Below are 19625 nucleotides of genomic sequence, written 5' to 3' on the forward strand. Positions count from 1 at the left end.
CTTCCATCTCTCCTCAAATATCCTTCACATCCTTTCTCTACCTTCTTCCACTCCTCATTTCTAACCTCTTCTGTGTCTCTCACTTCTCTCTTTTTTTCTTATACCCAAGGGTTCCCGGCGCCACCATCTTCACCTCCAGTCCTCTGCCCACAGCATCAGCCCCCGCCCAGGTCGCGAACCCAGAGCCGTCAGCCCACAGTTGGGTAACGGCAGCGGGAGACGGCAGTCGACTTTCTAGCGACGAGGGAGACACAGAGACTCCGGAGGACTCTGAAAGGCCAGCTTATCACTACTCCAATCACCACCCACAGCCTTTAGGGGTAAATACTACCACTTCTTAAGCTCCACTTACACTTTTTATAATCCAAAACCTTGCATTAAACATTAAACACCCAAGGCAACATTTGCCATCTTTACTCCGCCGGCCCTGCTTCTAAATGTCAAATAGAGGAATAATGTTTGTGCGTTTTTTAGGCTCAGTAGTAGCTCACAATGTTTTCAAGGTAAAAGTCATGTATCATGTCATGCCATTATGTTTTTTTATGTCACAGTCATTTGTTTAAAATATTGATAGTACACCGCTATGCTTCCTGTGGTTAAATATGCATATTGAAAACACTTGTCGACTGTTTCCTGCCAAGCTGAACAGCTTAAAGCATAATCTACCTTGAAATGGAGGAGTCGTTAAGGAACAAAATGAACTGAGAAACAAAATCTGGGTCAAGGCTATATGGGGTCACAGGAAGTAGACATGACTCCTTTTCCTGTCTTTTTGAAACTACATGAGAGTTAGTGATTCAGAAACATTTAAAGTTTAGGAGTCAAGTCTTCTGTTAGATGCTACAAACAAACATCAATCTGGTGATATTGCTTCCTATATACCTTCACAGATGGTTGGGATGACAACACTTTTAGATGTTTAAACTTGTTCGATTCTTGTGTTGATTTTGGTTTTGCTTGTGAAATATTGCCAGCCAAATTTAGACTTTGTATGGCCTCCTCTGCACTCTCTCTAGGACTTATGCTATTTCCAGCTATGACACCCTTTCTTCCACATCCTGATCTGTCGATCCGTCTTGTATTTCCCTCCCTCTTTTTTAAAATCTCAAACTGTATTTTATTCTTCTTTCGTCTCCTCCGCATTCTCTTCTCTCATCTCCCTGTCCCTTTTATTCCCTCCTATGTGCTTCTATCTAATGTGCCTCCTGTTGTACCATCAACATTTCTCTCTCTATGCCTCACTTTACTTCCCATCTGTTCCAATCCCTTCTACCCTCCTCATCCTGTCTCTCTGCAGTGTTGCGTATTCAGCAGCAGACTCATGGGACGGGGCCACTACGTGTTCGACAGGCGATGGGACAGGATGAGGCTGGCGCTGCAGAACACGGTGGAGAAACACCTTAATGCACAGATGTGGAGGTGAGTATGCTTGAACGGACAGTGTGATATTTATTTTATATCTTGATTTGGTTGAGCTTTGTCAAATGAGACGATGTGTAAACACAAACAGCATATTTAAAAAGAAGTATACATTTAAACATTTCTATGTAGAAGGATGTGATTTATTGTGTTGTAAACATGTGAGGAAGCCATGTGTTCATAACCATGTTAAATGAAGGGATTAAATGAAGTAAATGTATAGACTGGAAAATGTTTTGTAATATCCCTTGTGATGTTCTGTAAAATACTCTAATTAATTTAATGATGAAAGTTAGTTAGACGTCCAATCCCATTTGCCTACCTGCCACTGTGACTGGTGGATTCAAAATATACCAGTCATTCTATTGTATGTATTTTAACCTACAGCATAATGTAATGACGTATATTAGCAAATCAGGGCTTACAGTATTCGGCTTATAGTAGGCTATTTTATGAAGGTAAATGTTTCAACTATTAGAAAAAAATACTGAGATGCTCTTTGCCTCACTTATAAACAGACACAAGTACATTTTATTATTTTGAGGCTGGTTAGAGTTTCTATTGCAGCCATGATGTCCTCAAAAACTAACACATGTAGCTGATTTAGCTTCAAATGAACCTGGAGAGACAAGATAATCTATCTGTTGTTTTAAAAGCACACCCATATTTGGCGGGTGACGGGGGCTGATTTCCAACTCTGCTGTGAACTACTTGAAAATGTATTCAAATCACACAAAAGACCACTTTTAGATAAACACAAACAAAGCACATAGGAACTCTGTAACATGCAACCCCAATTCCTTAAAGGTTGGGTCATTATGTGAAAAATGACATGTTTTATCTGAGATATTGTGTCTTATTACAAGATGATGAAGTCAAGTTTGCTTGCCCCATTGTCAGATTTTTTAAAAATGTATAACAAGAATTTCAGGCATTTCTTGCTTGTTTTATCTCAAAACAAGATGTTTCTCTGGACTTCAGGTAAATGTGTCTTAAAAATAGTAAAGAGGGTGGGCGCTCGTAGAGTAGTGGTTAGTGCGCCGGAGGCTCTAGTTCTCCAAGAGATGAACACAGAGCCGGAGAAGACGGGGACTTTTCTGGATCTGGTTTCTATACTGCATAGTAGAGTTTCAGCTAGCATTTATAAATGCAGCAATGAGCTGTGTTCACAGGCAATGACTTTTTGTAAAGTTCCTGAGCAAGTGATGTCCACTAAAGAAATGTTTTTAATGCACGGCCTTCTGAGGGACTGAGGATCAAGGCCCCCCTAATATTTTTTCATTTGATTTCTATAAATTCTCTGAATCTTTTCAAGGTATTATTGACTGTAGATGATGAAATCGTTATAATTTTATGTTAAAAATAAAGCCTTATTCTTAAAGTGTCTCACTATGGCAAGCACAGTCTTTCACAGAGAGGTGAACCCCTCCTCTTTTTATAATGAATCATGTTACCTACATGTTTCCAGTTAATCTCATTAACGATAAGAAGCTCCATCAGGTGTTCGCTTAACTTCTTACTTTTCCAGACTATTGTTGCCATGAGCCCCACTTGTTAAATACTATTTGTCGGCATCAAATTGACAAAAACAACGCTATTTCTCTGTCTCAATATGTTTTTGATATGTTGTCTTTGGACTGTTTTGTCATATTTGTTTATGAAGATGGGGTTGCAATGGTTTGCAAATCAGAACTCTGTAAAATACACAAAAACACACTAAACAAATACACCAGTAAAGACAAAATGACAGAGAAAGACATGCAGACCACATGCAGATATAAGACAGACCACAAACATAAAAAATGTGATAGGTTTCATTCATGTTTGATTAAAGAATTACTGGCATTAAAAAGATTTTTAAAATCATTTTTACATCAAGAAAATCAAGCGGGGAGCAACAGGAGCTCAACGTTAAGAAATGGTGTCTGATAAAATCAGACTAAATGTCCCAATATTTGTAGACCAAGAAACCCATTGTCTGGTTGATTACAACTTATTGATTAGGCACTGAAGGTTTAGTGCCAATCTATATGAGTAGTTAAGCCGCTTTGTTTGTTCAATTCTGACTAAAAGAATCTCTTCCTGTTTCAGGAAGGTGCCTCTGGCTACTGACAGCCTCCTTTCCCTCTCCTCCTCTGGTTCCTCCCCCATCACTTCACAGCGGACTCCGTCTCCCAACTCCGTCACTTCTCCTCTCCTCTCCTCCCCCTCCAATTGCCTCTCCTACACCGCCTCATTTCCTCAGTCTGCATCCGCGGCCGGAGTGTTCAGCATTCGAGAGGCAGCGCAGCCTGTCGCCCCAGTTTCTGCGCTGGGTAAAGCGCGAAACAGCGCACACAAAGCCAGCCGCCCATCCAAAGGCATGGAGGACTCTGTGGTGGGGTTCAAGAAGAGAAAAAACTCTTCCTACTGCTCCTCCTCCTCCTCCTCCTCCTCCTTTTCTTCTTCTTCCTTGTTGACTGTGGATAATCACAAGAGGAACGGCAGCAGCTATCATCCGACGTTGCAAGGTGCAGGAGGAACAGCAGCAACCACAGTAAGGAAAAAGGGACTAGAGCGTGGGGGAAGCGGGCTTTGGAGCAGCGGAGACGATTGGCTATCGAAAGCTGAGGGGTCTCAAAGCATCAACTCACAGAACAGGTAAGAACACTGCGCTTCTTTTTTTATCACTGTTTATTTACACAGTGGGTTTAAGGAGAAGTACATGTTTAAAGTTCTTTTGAAAAAGTGACCAGTGAGGCTGTTTTCACTGAAGCAAGTGTCTTGTTAAAGCCTTTTTTTCTGCTGCGACAAAGATCTTCAGGAAGTAGGTGTCATTTTGACTTAGCCCTTCAGGGATCAGTCCAAGGTGGACGAATGTAAATGTTTTCCTTGTGTCACATCCTAAGGTTTTTGGACATTATTGTTGCAAAGTCCTTCTAGAAGGTCTAAATGGAGGGTTAAAAACCATGAAAAGTCTCCCTCTCCTCGTACAGTCAAATGAAAGGGTTTTTAATCTTTAATGGTCTAACAAAGGACATTTTGATTGCAGTCAGGGCTTGAAATAACACAATTTGAGCTCGGCATAACTTGACAAAGTGTATAGGCGAGTGATTTATTAGAAATAGAGCAGTGTGTAAACAGAGGGGACAGTGCCAGCAGTGCAGAGGCTGTGATGACGGGTGTTTGGCTTTCCTCTTAAATATACAGCTCTGGAAAATCTATCTGACTTTATATTATTAATAGAGGCAATTTTCTTCGTCTTCTGGCTTTCTCTAGTCAAGAACTTGGCACGACCAGTATACCCTACTCACCCAACAGAGAGCCGTCCTGCACCCCCCATCTGCCCCTGACTCCCCCCTCCGGACCCTTGGCGTATGTAGGAGGAGCAGAGGGGAGGAAGAGGAAAAGTCCCAGCTCATACAAGGGGAAGGCCAGCAAGCTGAACAGGCCGGGAGGGTTGGAGAGCCTCTTTGGGAATGGGAGTGAGAGAGGAGGAATACTGGCTTCGGGACCTGAGTCACCCAGACAGGTCAGTGTTACATACAGGCTGTTTCTTTTATATCCACTGCTAACTATATTCTAGTCCTGGCTTTATGCATACCACCTTTAAAACTATTACTTACTACTATAGACTGCTGAGACAGGAATGTCTACATATGTAGCCAGGCTAGCAGCTAACTCCGTGGATTGCATGGTTGCTACACCACTTTGGTCCAGACTATATTATCTAGTAAACTGTCACATGCATTGTTTAGAGATTTGGTTCAGACATCATTACTACTGACTTTATTTCAACCGTCTTGCAAATAACTACAAACTAGAATCTGAAATATGTTTAATTTCCCCTAATGTAGGATCAATGAAGTTGATCTTATCTTGTACAAATATCATTCCCATCAAGTGTACTTTTAAGTACGTTGGTGTATTCACATATGCACAAATCTCCTGTCGCATTTGTGATAGCAAACTGTCGGATTTTCGCTCCACCTCTACCCAGACTTTTTTCTGTGAGCGTCCAAGTAAGACTTCTGTGTGAGGAAGTGATGAGCCTTTTGTGTGAGAAGAGCAAGAACTATCTGTGATCGTTGTACACGTAATGAAGCAGTTTCATGCAGTGTGTTCCTCTCTGCTCTTTTGTTGATACTGTGGATACTTCCAGTAACACCCAAAAACTGTCATTATACTATCAGACTTTGCTTTACCCGCCACCTTGGATCATTTGTAAACCTTAAGAGCGCAGTGTCCTTTTTACATCATGTCCTCCCGTTCTTCAGGGAAATCCTCACACTGTGAGGGACGTGTATGACTAACAACTTTGGAACATTTCATGAGTGCGTATATGAAAACATATTGTGTCTTCTGTGTTTATCAGCTAATGGTAGCATGGTTACAGGCTCTGACGTATGCGCACATATATCTGCTTGAATTTGTTAATTAGTCGGTCTCGTTTCTAACATCAAATGTTGAAATCACAGAGCTCCAAGAGAAAAATCTACAAGCTCTGTCAGTCAAAAACGGCAAAGTGAATCACGAGAATTGATTAAACATCACTGCTGTGATTAAATTCATATGCATTCAGGCTGTTACCCTCTGAAAAATGAAGCAAATAACACATAATAAATGAAAGTAAGTTAACAGCTCTCTGCCCTCCTCTCCCTACAGGCCAAGATGCATCACTGACACAAACCTGTTTCATGGACTGAATGTTGGGCAGCTGTGCAGGCCACCACCGTTTGTGACCTTTGACCTCACCACTCTTCCACTGACGGCACCAATCAGACTGCTTCATCTTGGCGATGTCACCCCCTGCTTACCCAATGACAGCGCAGTTCACCCGCTGTGACATCAGGGCTCTCTTTGCCAACAGTCAGCCGGCAGTCACTTTCACTCTTCACCTCTTGCGTTTTACAGGCCTCGCTGTAAAATGTTCCTTTTTATAACGAGACAGTGGAGCCCAAAAAAACTTGACGCCTGGGAAGGGAAATTGCTTCACAAAGTCTTCAAGACGTATAAACAACTCCATCACTGTATACATTCTGGGGAGACATACATTTAAAACAATTGGAATTTGATTTTCTGCTCGTTCTGACTGTTTTCTTCTGTCCGCTAACAAGAAAAGTGATTGTTTTTGGGAGATAGATGGTTGAAGAACCTACTGACACAATAACTGTAGGACTCCTACTTGCCTTCAGCTATACCACCTTAACCCCCTCCTCCCTTCTTTTTCTATCCTTCTCTCAATTTGAGCTTCTCCTCTTCCCTAAATATGAAATCGCAGCAGCTTTGGTTGGGTTTTATCCAGCTCTCTCCTCTTATTATCCGAATCCTTCTGTACAACTCTACATTTCTCTAATTTCTTTTTTTTTTTTTTTGTCCTTTCTCCCCGTTCCTCCCAGCATGCCTGTGTTCAAAGTGCACTTACTGCCCCCCCCCCCCTCCCCCTTTTGCGTCCCTCCTCACTGACTCCACAGCAGTCTCCAGCAGTGCCACACGAGGACACGCTCACACAAGGGAAGAAAACAAAAAAGAAACACTGTTAGTGTTACCAACAACGCCGTGTCAATGCATTGTATTTCAGTATAGGAAGGAATCAGCTTTTATTTTCATTTTTTAGAAGATTGTTTGAAATGTTGCAAGAAACACAAACTCCTGTCTGTGTGTCAGGACTTGCATCCAACAAGGAATTACTTCTTCCGTGTTGGATCTCTTTTTTTTTTGTATTCTAATTTATCGTTCTTAAATAATGTTTGTTTTTGAACTGACCATCGAGGTTGAGAGACTTTTTGTTGGCAAAAAAGAAAAAAAAACTTCTGTGCATTTTGAAGAAATGTTGAAAGTATTATGGTCGTTCATATTGTTGAAAATGTGTACATATCTGTTATTATTTTTGTATTTATTAATAATTGTCCCCTTTTTACTTTTTACGAGCTAAAGGGGGGAGGAGTGTTTTTGCCTTCCTACCTTGATCTGTGTTCGATAATGTCGAAGCAATCTCGCCTGGTTTCTCAAAAAAAAAAAAATCCGAGATTGAGTTTATTGGAATCGTAAAGAATGAGTTCACTCAAAAGTATTTGATTGAATAATACAACAAAGCCAAAAATAAGCTTCGACAGCAGCTGCTGTGTATGTCATTCCCATTTCAAAAACAACCTGTGGTCAATTTGAGAAGCAGACTTTATCAGACCTTTCCTTTCAATTGTTTCCACAGAAACCCAGCTAATTATGTCTCATGACAAACACAATATCTCAGTTAAGACTTTATTATGGAGCTTTCTGGGATCACACACGCTGTGTCCTAAATCAAGCAGCAGTCAAGAACACAATGAATCAACAGCTTTATGCGAAAAAGGAAATCTACCAATTATATGCATTTATTTTATTTGATCTTTTGGAATCCATCTATAAAACTTTCTTACAGATATGACTTTTTAAACATTCATTCTTAAAAAGTATACTGCCTTTTTTTAATCTACTGGATATTGTTTCCCCCCCCAGTTTGTGTGCATGCTCTGAGTATGTGGTGTATTCAAATGGTTTTATTTTAAAGTTTTGGACAGAGCTGTATCTTATTACCCCCCTTGTCCAGATTCTCCCCTGCCTTTCAAATTGCATCTTTCTTTTTCTTTTTTACGACGGCACGTTCTGCAGTTGCCCTTGCAAAATCCATACTTTGCATACAGTATGCAAACAGTTGGGACGTCTAACATGGTCATAACACAACTTTGATCTGTAATTGGATGCAGTATGAAGCTTACATTTTGTATCATTTTTAATTTAAAACAAACAAAAAAAAAAGTGGAGGGAAACAAAGCCATTTGCTGAACTAGCAAGAGAAACACAGGTCTGATAGAAGTGTGTTACAATAGCCAAAAGAAAAACATGCAACTGTATGTAGTAGGACATTTGAGTCATTTTTGTATACTGCCTTTGAAAAACAAGTATTTTGGCTTATTCAACCAAATCACACTAAATGATATGGACGTATGGGCCTTTCAGTGATCGAACGTAACAGATGTTGATCCAAATTGTCAGTTTCCAGTCATCCTTCTACACCAGTATTTCTTAACATTTCTGATATTTCTCTTCCCCCCACTGAGTTCTTTGTTGTTTGCTAATGAACAATTCTGAAGATTTTTGTGAAACCATGCCCCGGGTTAGTATTTTCTCTTAAAGGGCCTCCACATTCCTGTTTGCCTGTGGTTCTTCCCTTTCTCATACTTCTTCCGATGTTCAAAAACTACAGCTCTATTTTTCAACTTTTTAAATCTTCCAGGGCCGATTAGGTCTGTCCTTTGCTGTGTTTCAAGTCAAAGCCAGGTGAAAATGCCTTCACTTGCTTCTCATTGGCAAACACGACGAGTGGCGCTGCAGAACAGCCACTCCTGTAACCTGAAATCTACTTCAATATGATCTACAAGAGTTAGAAATGAGTTCTAATCGAAGAGAAAACTGCTGAGTGTGAAAGTAAAACTCAAGATCACAACTTTACCTGCGGATGACATTGTACCCAGTACAGGAAATGTTTAAATTCAAGAAGTCCGAGAGGATTTCCTTTCTTAAAAGTCAAGTGAGCCCATCATATGTCAGAAACATATGTTATTTGCACTTCTGGTGAGATGCCAAACCTCATTTCGTTACTCTATACCTGTATATGTGTAATGACAATAAAGTTGAATCTCATCTCATCTCATCTCAAACAAATAGTCAAAAGTAGCCTATTCATGCAGTGTGGCTGATGAAGTTAAAGTAAGTGAACACATTTTTATTTGCTTGATGACAGCATCAGCGATGTTCCGACCTGCTACAATTCTTTCAAAGTGCTTTATGGAAACTGTTTTTCATTTTTATTTTGTTGTATTGATCTAAAGCATCTTGGCACTAACGATGAATGAATTGTACATAACGCAATGTTTTTGTGCTTCCCATGGTGACATTTGATTCATCAGATTGTCGGCCAGCTCTTGGATCAGTTCAGTGATAACGGCTCAGTAGTCTTTTTGTCACTATAGATAACAGCATGGTTTGTCAGTTGACTGGTGAACATGCCTACAGTTACATGATAAACATGCCCCCCCCCCCCCTACAGCTTTCTCTTGTTTTACACAACCTACCAACAAATGTACAAGTATGGAGATGTTTCTAAGGATGGTTAAGATGTGGAGTTATGCTCAATAACTTCACATCTGTTTACAGATCAAAGAAAAAAAAACAATGTTTTTTGGGAAATACCACGCAGACTTGTTCACAGTCTTGGAAACAGAAGGTTAAAGTCTTTTTGCAGCTAAACAAAATTACAATGATGAAGCTCATGGATGTTCGATTTGAGAGCACTTTGTACAGTTAATGATTTGTTGTTGAAATTTTTTTTGGAGGTATTAACATTTTTTTTGTTGTAAAAATTCCTCCGCTTCCTTTTTTTTTCTTTTTTTTTTTTTTCTTTGTTGCACTTTGTCATAATGCCCCCAGATCTTTAATCAACTTCTATTTATATAAATATTTGAAGAAGAAAAAAAACAGCTTATCTATATATTTGTAAAAAAAAAAGTGTTTTCTTGCAGCTACAGGTGAAGTAGATGAGGAGTTTATGCTTTGAAAAGCGCCGAAACCAGCGTGCTGTTTTTTTTTTCTTTTTGTTTGTTTGTTGTATCTGATCCAGACTGAAGTGAAAGGTGATCGTCTGAAAAGTTGCCTTGTAAGAGTGAATTCAGTCTCACTGCAGTAAGGATCAGAAGAAAAGATTTTCCCCCGAACAACTGAACACTTGCTGTAAAAAGAAAATGGTCTTATATTCAAGCTTTTATTAAATGATTGAAAGTGGGTGTTGTGTTATTTGTAAAACAAAACGTGCTGCTGTGGAATAGGGAGGAAAAGTCCCACTGATGATGGATGGCCGTTTTGTGTGATGACTTGTTATTATTGCGAATGGGTGTCGAATGCTTTCTGTCAAAGCAACTCATGATCGTTGGTGTGTCACAGGATATTTTTGTGTTGCCTGAGACAGGAAAACTAGTCCTCTGTGGTTTTCAGTGTTCACAAAGGAGCTTCGATTATGTTTTGCTGGAGTTTCACAACACATATCTGCTGTTGTCATTTTTTATTACACTGAACTGCACTAAGCTCTGTCTACTTCGAGTGTTGTTGCAGAATGAGACACTTCTGCTTTGTCTTGTTGACAAGACTTTCCCCCCCCCCCTCAGAATCCTGCCTCCAGTGATGGTGATGTTTCAACAATCCATCGATTCCTTTCGTCTAGCCTGAAACAACACAACTATTAGAAGACGATGGCTAAACCTGCTGATTGTGGTGACCTCCTGACTTTTCCTCTCACTTCGCCACATAAACAGGTTGACATTTGAAGCTTTTCATGAAATACTTATAACTAATGCATTTACAACAAAAGAGATGGTACAGATACATAGCATAGCACCCCCTGTGGATACTTTGTTTCTGTGATCATTTCTAAATTAATGATATTATTTTAAGATCATTCAAAATGTGTAATTCAGTTGGCTACATTACTTCTGTAAATATTAGTAGAACGCACCGTCTCGCTCACCTTCAACCAGAGTTTTATACCATTGTGTCCTGGCAGCGTCCTGACGCTTACTCCTCTTCCTCTTTTTTTCCTGTTTCTTTTTTCTCTCCTTTAGCCGGATAATTCGTCTTCACTCGTCTTTGTCGACTTTCATTTACAAGCTTTTGTTTTCACATTAATAATGCATGCAACGCTTAGCAGGGCGACAAGCGTGAGTACTGTCAGATGTGAGGGTTTCCTACTGTCATTGCAGAATTTACACATTTTTGGGACACTGCTTTTGTTTGAGTTTGAGTCCTCAGGGCCCCCCCCCCCCCCCCCCCCCCCCGCTGGTCTGGGGCCCCAAGCGGTTGCCTGCCTTGCCTGTTGACAAGCAGCGCCCCTGCTTCTTACCATGTGATCCTAAATTATTTCCCATTCCCTATTACGATGAGAAAGTCATTTAAAGTGCATTCAAAGCTTTCCTGATCTACTAGTTAACGTCAGGCTGTGTTAAATACTGTACTAAGGCATACAGTATTGAATTAAAACATGACATGCATGTTGCAGTGTAATTGAACAACATCCGTTCTAATCATGTAGTGAAAAAGGATCCTGGATCGTTGCTCTCCTCCTCGTCCCACAGTGTGATGATTAGTAAGGTTAAGGTTCAGCTCTAATGACTGATAACACTCGAGCACCGCTTGTTCTCTTGACAATGTAGCTCAGCAGGCAAATTAAATATTTTAGCAAGGAAATGAAACCAAAAACACATTTCTGTGGCTCATCTAATTAATGACATAACAAGTGATCTTTGGGGAATTCCTCTTGGAGTTTGTAATTGGAGCTAAACTAATTCTTAATTATACCCTCTTCAAACATTAAACAGTGCTTATTAGCCGAACCGATGAAACTCCAAGATTGAACATTTTTGGATGTTCACCTGATGAAGTGGGGATTTTGCCAGGAGGACACTTTTTTTTGTTGTTGTTGTTGTTGTTGCTTTAATCGTGCCACTTCACTGCTTTTTTCTCGCTATTGTTTTCAGCTGAAAGTGGACTACTGAGACCATCTTAGCTCTTTCTGTTCATTCATCAGAATCCCCACTCAGCTTGAGAAAGGACGTTGCTGACAGTTTTCCAGCGCAGACGAACAATTTCTCTCCAGGGCTCTCTTTACTCGACCTTACCTGCGAAGCTTTATGATCAGAGGTCAGGTGAAATGTAAAAAAAAAAAAAAAAAAAAAAAAAAAATGTATCACATTCAAAGTAACGGTGGGCAGCAGATTCCTTCCATTCAACTTCATTTCCAGGGTTAAAGTGGTGCACTCCAAAAAAGGTTTGTTATCTCTCAGCGCATAAAAACGTTTTTGATGTGCGGTTAATTGTCTTTTTTAAAATTTATATTTACAGTGTTTCTGCATCTTCTCTTTAACAGAAACCCTCCAGATGACTGTGAGTGTACTCAGGTCGAGCTCACAATTCTAAATAATTGACCTCAGGAGATAGCTTATGTTCATTGAACATTAACTTTAAAACTGAGGCCGGTTTGAATCATTTTTCTGAAAAAGAAAATGTTGATATGAAGTGTTAATCAAGAATAATTGTTTTGCATGTCGTTACAGAGCAGTAGAGACGGATTCCCCTAGCTTTATTTCCTGACTTTACTTCTAATGATCAGATAAATTGCTTTGATTTATCTACTTAGCCATTTTAATTGCAAAAACAATTATGCATTTCTAATATCTCTTCTGTGTATCATCATCGCTGAAAAGATGGATATTTCTGCAAATTAGACCGTCTAAATGTGCTGTTGATTGTTATTAACTTTTGTAATCTAATGGTATATCTCGGAAACATTTGTAGTATTATTTCTCCTTTTTCTTATTTCATCTTTTCACCCACATTTTCCATACAGAGATGACAGACCGGTCCTCGGGCCAACCCTTGGAAGTGCCACTGTTGTGGAGAGCAGCTAATTTGTCTTCAAGTGTGACTCAGATGTGACTAGACAATGAGAGTGTGGCGACTACAGACTAAGAGGGGGAAAAAAAAAAAGGAACACAATGGACATAAGGAATACTGCAGCTGAACACGAAGTGATGAGGAAAAAAACACTCATCTCACATTCCCCTGTTGAAGCTTTAATTTTCTTATAAACTTTCTACATGTAGTTCATGTTTGCTGTCCAGTGCCTGCTGCCCCCATCGGAGAAGTTATTGGATAATAATGAAGAGAAACATAGTCAGTGAGTTGACAATGAGTACGTTTAAAAGTACTTTACCATCAAAGGTGTATCAGGAAGGCTGACACTGTTTCTTTTTAATTGCTAATTATGTCATTATTCTCCATTCTAAGTGGAAGTCCGGGGTCTTTCTACTTTACTTAAAACTTGCAGACTGACATGTAGACATCTTAGCTAAATTCATAATTACTTTTACTTTAATATATTTAGGATACGTCAATATCAAATTAGCTGCAACGATTAGCCGGATCAATTTCTGAGGTTTAGTGTTGTAACTCCCGTTTTATGGTCATGAATAATTTATATTTCTGGGACTGGGACAGGCACAGATGATGCTCAAACACGTAAACACACCTCTTTCCAGGCGTCTCTGAAATCCCACAGCTCATGCTTGACTCATGTTTATTGACTCAGACTCGGCATTGGACACTGTACTCCCTCAGACTCTGTTAGACGAGCTGAAACAGGTGGAGGTGACCCACATATAATCAGGTGGTGCCGTTTATATCTCCCTGACTTAAAGGTGATTGCAGCGCAGTTGTAATCAACGGGAAGAGAGTTGAGCAGGTAACGCCGTTCATGCTCTCGTACAATTGGCTCATCAAGTGGAGAGTCTTTGTTCGCAAATCATTCAGAGTTTCCTGCTGCGACTCGGAAGGCCCAGGGAGTGGACAGAGGCATTATGCTATTCTAGAGGGCAGCCATTGTTCCCATTACTCGATGTAACACTTCAACATGGTTTAGTTAGCTTGAGTAAGAGTCATTTAAACTGGGATCACTACTCTAGACCCTGATCACCTGAGACTATATTAAATGCCATTCTGCCCCAAACGTGTCTCCAGGAGATATGTGAGGACCCAGTGAGAAAGAAGGGCATACAATCACCAGTTACCCAAACCACAATCTGCATAAGGAGTATTTTAGGGCTTCTGTCTATCATTTTGTGGTAAGGAACTGATGTAATATGTTGATGCGAGCCATCACTGTGATATTTATTGGTGCGAGCACCTGTGCAATGTTTTGTTTGATGGCATCAGTGCATTCATTTTGGAGTAGGCCATCTGAGCAAAACCTAGGTGTCAGGTACCTGTGCAACAGGGGAGTGTCCAGACTTTTTGGACTGGGGTGGACTGACTTCTGCAAGGGGGGGGGGGGGGGGCCTGAAGTGTGTGCACACCTTTATGTCTGCAGTAATCACAATCAACTTTTAAGTTACACAGGATAATGGCAACATATACATCTTCTTAGCTTAATTCTTCATGGACTCAAATCAATATGTACATCTAAAGTCACAATTTAAAGTATTTTAAAATAGCAAAAAAAAAAAAAAAAACATCTGCACACTGAAAATTATGAACTGCCTGTTGCAACACAGCCTGAATAGTGGATGTCAACATAAGTCCCGTCTCTGGCAAGGCAAATAGCCAATAATAGTCAAGGATTTTGGTGTAGCACCTGGCAGGGGCAATAAGATTTCAAGGGGGTCCATGTCACCCCTGGCCACATTCTGGACATACTCCTGCTGTTCAGTATTTTGGTCAAGGGCAACTGCCTAATTATCAGGTGTAGAGTACCCGTACAGTATTTAAGTGTCAAGCACCTGCACAGTTTTCTGGTGTTGGGCATCTGTGCAATACTTTTCAAGAGGGCACCATTTCAATATTTCATGTTGAGCCCCTGAGCACTACATCCATTTAGTATTTTGGTGTTGGATATGCGTGCGATTACGTGGTGTTCTGGTGTTCAAAATCCCTCGTGTGCAGCCATGTAACCTGTAGTCAGGTGGTACAAACTTGGATTTTTGTTTTCCTTAAGAAGACGATGTTGGTTTATTTAATCTAATCCATGGACAAGGTTTTCCTTAAAAAAGTTATGTTTTATGACATGTAACACTTTCTTGTAACAGGCCCAGTAGATAAACAATCATCCAAATATTGATGTTTATTTTCTTGTTTCTGAGATTTAAGGTCGGGGACGGTTTGAAAAATGTCAACAGTATCGTAAACTACAGGCCATTGGAGTGATATTTATAACGTTCCTCAAGTTATAAAGAGTTTCAGACACCATTTTTCCTTCTTGTTCTTAATGGGCCTATCTGAGAAGAGGAGGCGGCATGTGACAAAGGTCAGAAACAGTTCAAAGTGAAATCACACCTGAAGGCAAAGGACACCGGCCAAAGCACACAACACTCCAATGGTTTTGTGGTGCCTTAATGTGTGGCCCCACACATTGTTCCAACATTTCTATCTTGAGCGGAGGTTGCTGACAGTTTTCCCACAAAAGCAACTCCTGCATTATTTTTTTCATGACGGTGGTACTGCACTGTGGTGTCCCTCATAGGCTTCCCGCTATTTCCAAACATCATTTTTCTTTTAAGAGGAAAGCTTTTACTTAATACATATTCAATATTTTCATCTTTTCCCTGTAATATGGAGCAGTTGTAGATAATGGTAAAGAGTTAATATGTGTGTTAAGTCATATAGCAGCACTGTAGCAGTGGCACTAGTTACATGTACAGATGAATCTACTCCGGTCTGTTACTGCTCTCCAGACAAATCGCTTCTTCCAATTAGATTTATTTGAGCATGACGTCTAACCAGCATTTTTCTACTTACTGCTCTCCTCAGTGATTTCAACATTAATGGACTGAAATTGACACAGTGAGAAAAAAAAAAAAAAACACTTTCCCAACAACATTGACACCTTGTGGTCAGTTCCCTCTAACACGACCCCTAAATCTCATCAGCAGCAAATCAGATCAAAAGCACTCAGAAATAAATGAATGCAGAACAAATGATGTTAACCTCAAAGTGGGGAACTGCTCTTATTTATGCTTCGTTTATTCAGATACGCCTGCTGGGATGAACAATTACTGCACAGGTCATCTGCTGAATCCATAATCACAGCAGCGACTGTGCGACTTCCAGGAATGTCAGAATTGTCACGGCATCCAAGGACTCTTTTTCAACAGATCACAAGAGCACATATCTGATGAAAAAAATCGTGTTTTGGGATTGTCATTTCTAAAACATGATATTCACTCCGATTGAAATGGCAAATAAGAAAAGACCGGGGATTTTATCAGACCAATCTGCTCAACTTGTTTGTGTTTATCCAAGTGGATCTCACTGGAATCAAGTAGTACCCTAATCTGCAGCATCTTCAAACAAGGCCCACTTGTGGCCCCTGCTGTAATTATAAACAGGCTATTTAAATAAGCAGTGTAAACTAATTATTTAGCATGCATAAAAAAAACCTGTCCAAACATGTCACTAGGTGGTGTGATAAATGCAGCCTGCATGTAATTGAGAAGATAAAAGCTCTGGGCTCTATTCGGCTACGTCTATGAATGCCGAGGAGTTTCTCCCCCCATTGCAAACAGCATTCTTATGATAATGGAATAATGCTGGTGCTTTAGTTAATTGTGTATAGGCGATAGTGGTGGGCACCCTTTGTTGAGAGCTCTCATGAGCCTCAAGGAAAGAGCTGGTAGGGATTATAACTCTCATAGAACTTCTCAAATTCCCCCAAACGACCACTTTGCATTCACTGAGTTGAGGGTTTTTCTTACTGATATAAGATCTTTTGTAGATTGTATTTAGGATAGGTAGCAGACGTTTTGTAATACTTTACTCATTTGAAATATATATATATATATATATATTTTTAGTTATTTTTTGCCCTTATTGGCCCTTACAGCTGAAGAGAGATAAGTGGGAGAAGAGAGTGGGAGGTGACATGCAGCAAAGGGCCGGGGTGGGATTTGAACCCATGGCCGCTGCAACGAGGACCGTAGCCTCTATACACGGTGCGCATAGCTCAACTGCTTGGCTATTTGGCGCCCCCATTTTTAAAAATGTATCATAAATTGCCTAAATAAAATGTCTGTGAGTGGCTCGACATGTGACAAGATTAAGAAGGATTTTCAACAGGTCACTTCAAATTGCTCACAATGTGTCCAAATCAAAATTTCAGCTGAGCCTAAGTCAAACATCCTCTCCACATCTTACCATTCTTCCATCTCTTATTGCAGGGTTCCAGTTACAGTTTAATGAGGGTTTCTACTGTGTTTACATTTTGCATCATTAGGCTACTTAGCTGATCCACTTTTCTCATTAAAATGTGTCAACAGGTGGGCTTGCTCATTGGCTGGTTTGACAGCATCTAAACACAGATCCTGTTAATGGTGTTGTAAACAGCTGATGACGCCTTGTTGTCCTGAATCTCTATTGTTAACCCCTCCAAGTAGCAAAACAAATAGGAGCGCACACACAAAGTAAAGCTCTAAGGAGTTCCAGATATGCTGTAAAAAGTGTGTTTCCATTGTGAATTCTGTTTGGACCTTTAAAACGACTACTGACAAACCTAACCGTGTATTAGGCTATAGAGTACACTATGATGGCATTACATGTTCTGCTTGTGTTATACGATGTTTCTGAAGGCTACTGTGCACCAGAATGTAAAATAGTGTGTTACACCACCTCCAGAGCAGAAGCACAAATATTTCACAAACTTTTCTGTTACTGCAAAATGACTTAATGTGTGTCCCATATGTTAACAGAGTCACATCATATTTATTCAATTAGAGGAGCGTACTGTAGCCTACTGTTGCATACAAACTTTTGCATTACTATTAAATACTTTTGTATGAGTAAAGTTGTGCCTCAAATTCATGTAGGTTAAAGTTCATTAAATGTCATGTGTAATGGCAATTTTCCATTTTTTTCCCTTTGCTCCAATTATTGCCATTAATACACAGGTAGGGGTGAAGTCTTACGCAGATGCAAACAATGATTTTCCAGCCGTTATTAAAGTTGAGTTGACGGTTTATTGAAGTGACTTGATGGAGATATGAGAACAAAAACCATACCCAGTAGAATGAATGAATTGTAGTTGGTCTGAAACATGAATGCCGGTCTAGTGAGAACTGTAGGTGCTCCCCCTACCTGAGCCTTCCCTTTCCTGTCACCTGTCACCTGTGCCACATGCCCCTGTGCATTCAGTGTCCCTAGTGGAAAATAATACATTCAGATAAATCTAATTATACAACATGCCCAACGATAAACACAAAACGGCTCCTTACACCATGATCAACAAAGATGAAAACTACACGATTCTTCTCTAAAATAGTCAGTCAACATGGCATTTCACTGCTGCAGGCCTCATACTGCAACTGTAACACAACGCGGATCATTTTATCCACATTTTCAACTGTCTTATCACCAATCAAGTCAATGCAAGTTCACTTTTCTCCATGACTTTAGGAGAAATAGTCCTCAAACTAGTCACCCATTTCCCAGAACCTTTTCAAATATAATCTACACCTGCATGCCAATTATAACAATATAAACACAATCACACAGTATTGACCCCAGCCTTGAATGTACTTTTATAACCCCACCTTCATAATGTCAAATTTCTAAACCAGCTGTCATTAATTAGCTGAACTAACCTGATCATTTCTACTGTTCATTATCAAGTTAACTTAATATCTTCTTTGCTCTGGAGCCGGTTTACTCTTGACGGTAAATTAATATTTAGCTATTTTTATGTTATTTGATCATATTACCATGTAAATAATTGTATGTCCTAAACTACTGTTGTCATTATATTAAGAAATATTGAAATATTAGCTGAATGCAGTGCCTCAATACTGTATGAATATTGCTGCTGTTGCATTTAAGCTAGCTAACTTTGTGAAGATATTCAAAGTTAATATATCCACACAAATACATATTCAACAGCTGTCATTTTATTGAGCAAAACTGAGTTTTTTACCCTCCCACCACGACTTGGTTCTCTTGGTTGTCTATGAGCAAGTTATTTATTTTATGGATACTTCAAAAGTTCTGAACATAATTCACCTAGCTGAAACTTTCTGCTACATTCAGTTAGCTTGTAGCTGAATTAAACATGTTATAGGAGAGAAGAATCACTTCAATTACCACTTCCCTTTCAACACTTTTAGATAATATGTATGCTTTTAAACGTGTTTATGTTTGTTTTCGTCGGAGATGTGGACTTAATTTACCCTAAAACAAAAAGAATTGTGTTTCAAAACGTTGCTCTCAGTCAGACAGGAGAGTCTGAGCCGTCAGGTTGATTTAACTTGTGCCACTTTTATTGGACTTTATGATTTGGTTTGGAGTTTGGTGGCTTGTATTTTCAACTTGCTGGCAACGAGTTTCTGTGGATAGTTCGTCATCAATCATTGTTACCTTTCAATTTGCTCAGAAAGTAAATCCTAAATGACATTTTCTATGATTGAAACTTTTAACTTCTCAGGCGTGGTCTCCTCTGAATCTGAGAGACACCTTGTGTGTTTTAATCATGCCTACTACATATAGTTTTGGGAACATGAAGATAACTTTTTAATATCTTATTGCTAATATCTTTTTTTTTTTTTTAGGGGTTATGTATTTATTTTTTTAAATCATTGAGCCTCTCTACATGTTGGAGTTTGAAT

General features: G+C 39.6%; 1 protein-coding gene across 3 annotated transcripts in view; it reads left to right on the forward strand.

Annotated features, from left to right (window-relative positions):
• Positions 1 to 10218, forward strand: part of atxn7l1 (ataxin 7-like 1) — a 30741-nt gene extending 20523 nt beyond the window's left edge. For 2 of the 3 annotated variants that reach the window (XM_020644054.3, XM_065951323.1), the window contains 5 exons: positions 110 to 320; positions 1298 to 1419; positions 3511 to 4059; positions 4678 to 4930; positions 6064 to 10218. In XM_020644054.3, coding sequence (XP_020499710.3) covers positions 110 to 320; positions 1298 to 1419; positions 3511 to 4059; positions 4678 to 4930; positions 6064 to 6081 — 1153 coding nt within the window. In that variant the 3' untranslated portion in view covers positions 6082 to 10218. The remainder of the gene's footprint in view (positions 1 to 109; positions 321 to 1297; positions 1420 to 3510; positions 4060 to 4677; positions 4931 to 6063) is intronic. The other variant, XM_065951324.1, reaches the window with a different exon arrangement.
• The last annotated feature ends 9407 nt before the right edge of the window (positions 10219 to 19625 follow it).

This window comes from Labrus bergylta, chromosome 23 (genome assembly GCF_963930695.1).
Source record: "Labrus bergylta chromosome 23, fLabBer1.1, whole genome shotgun sequence".
NCBI lineage: Eukaryota > Metazoa > Chordata > Actinopteri > Labriformes > Labridae > Labrus > Labrus bergylta.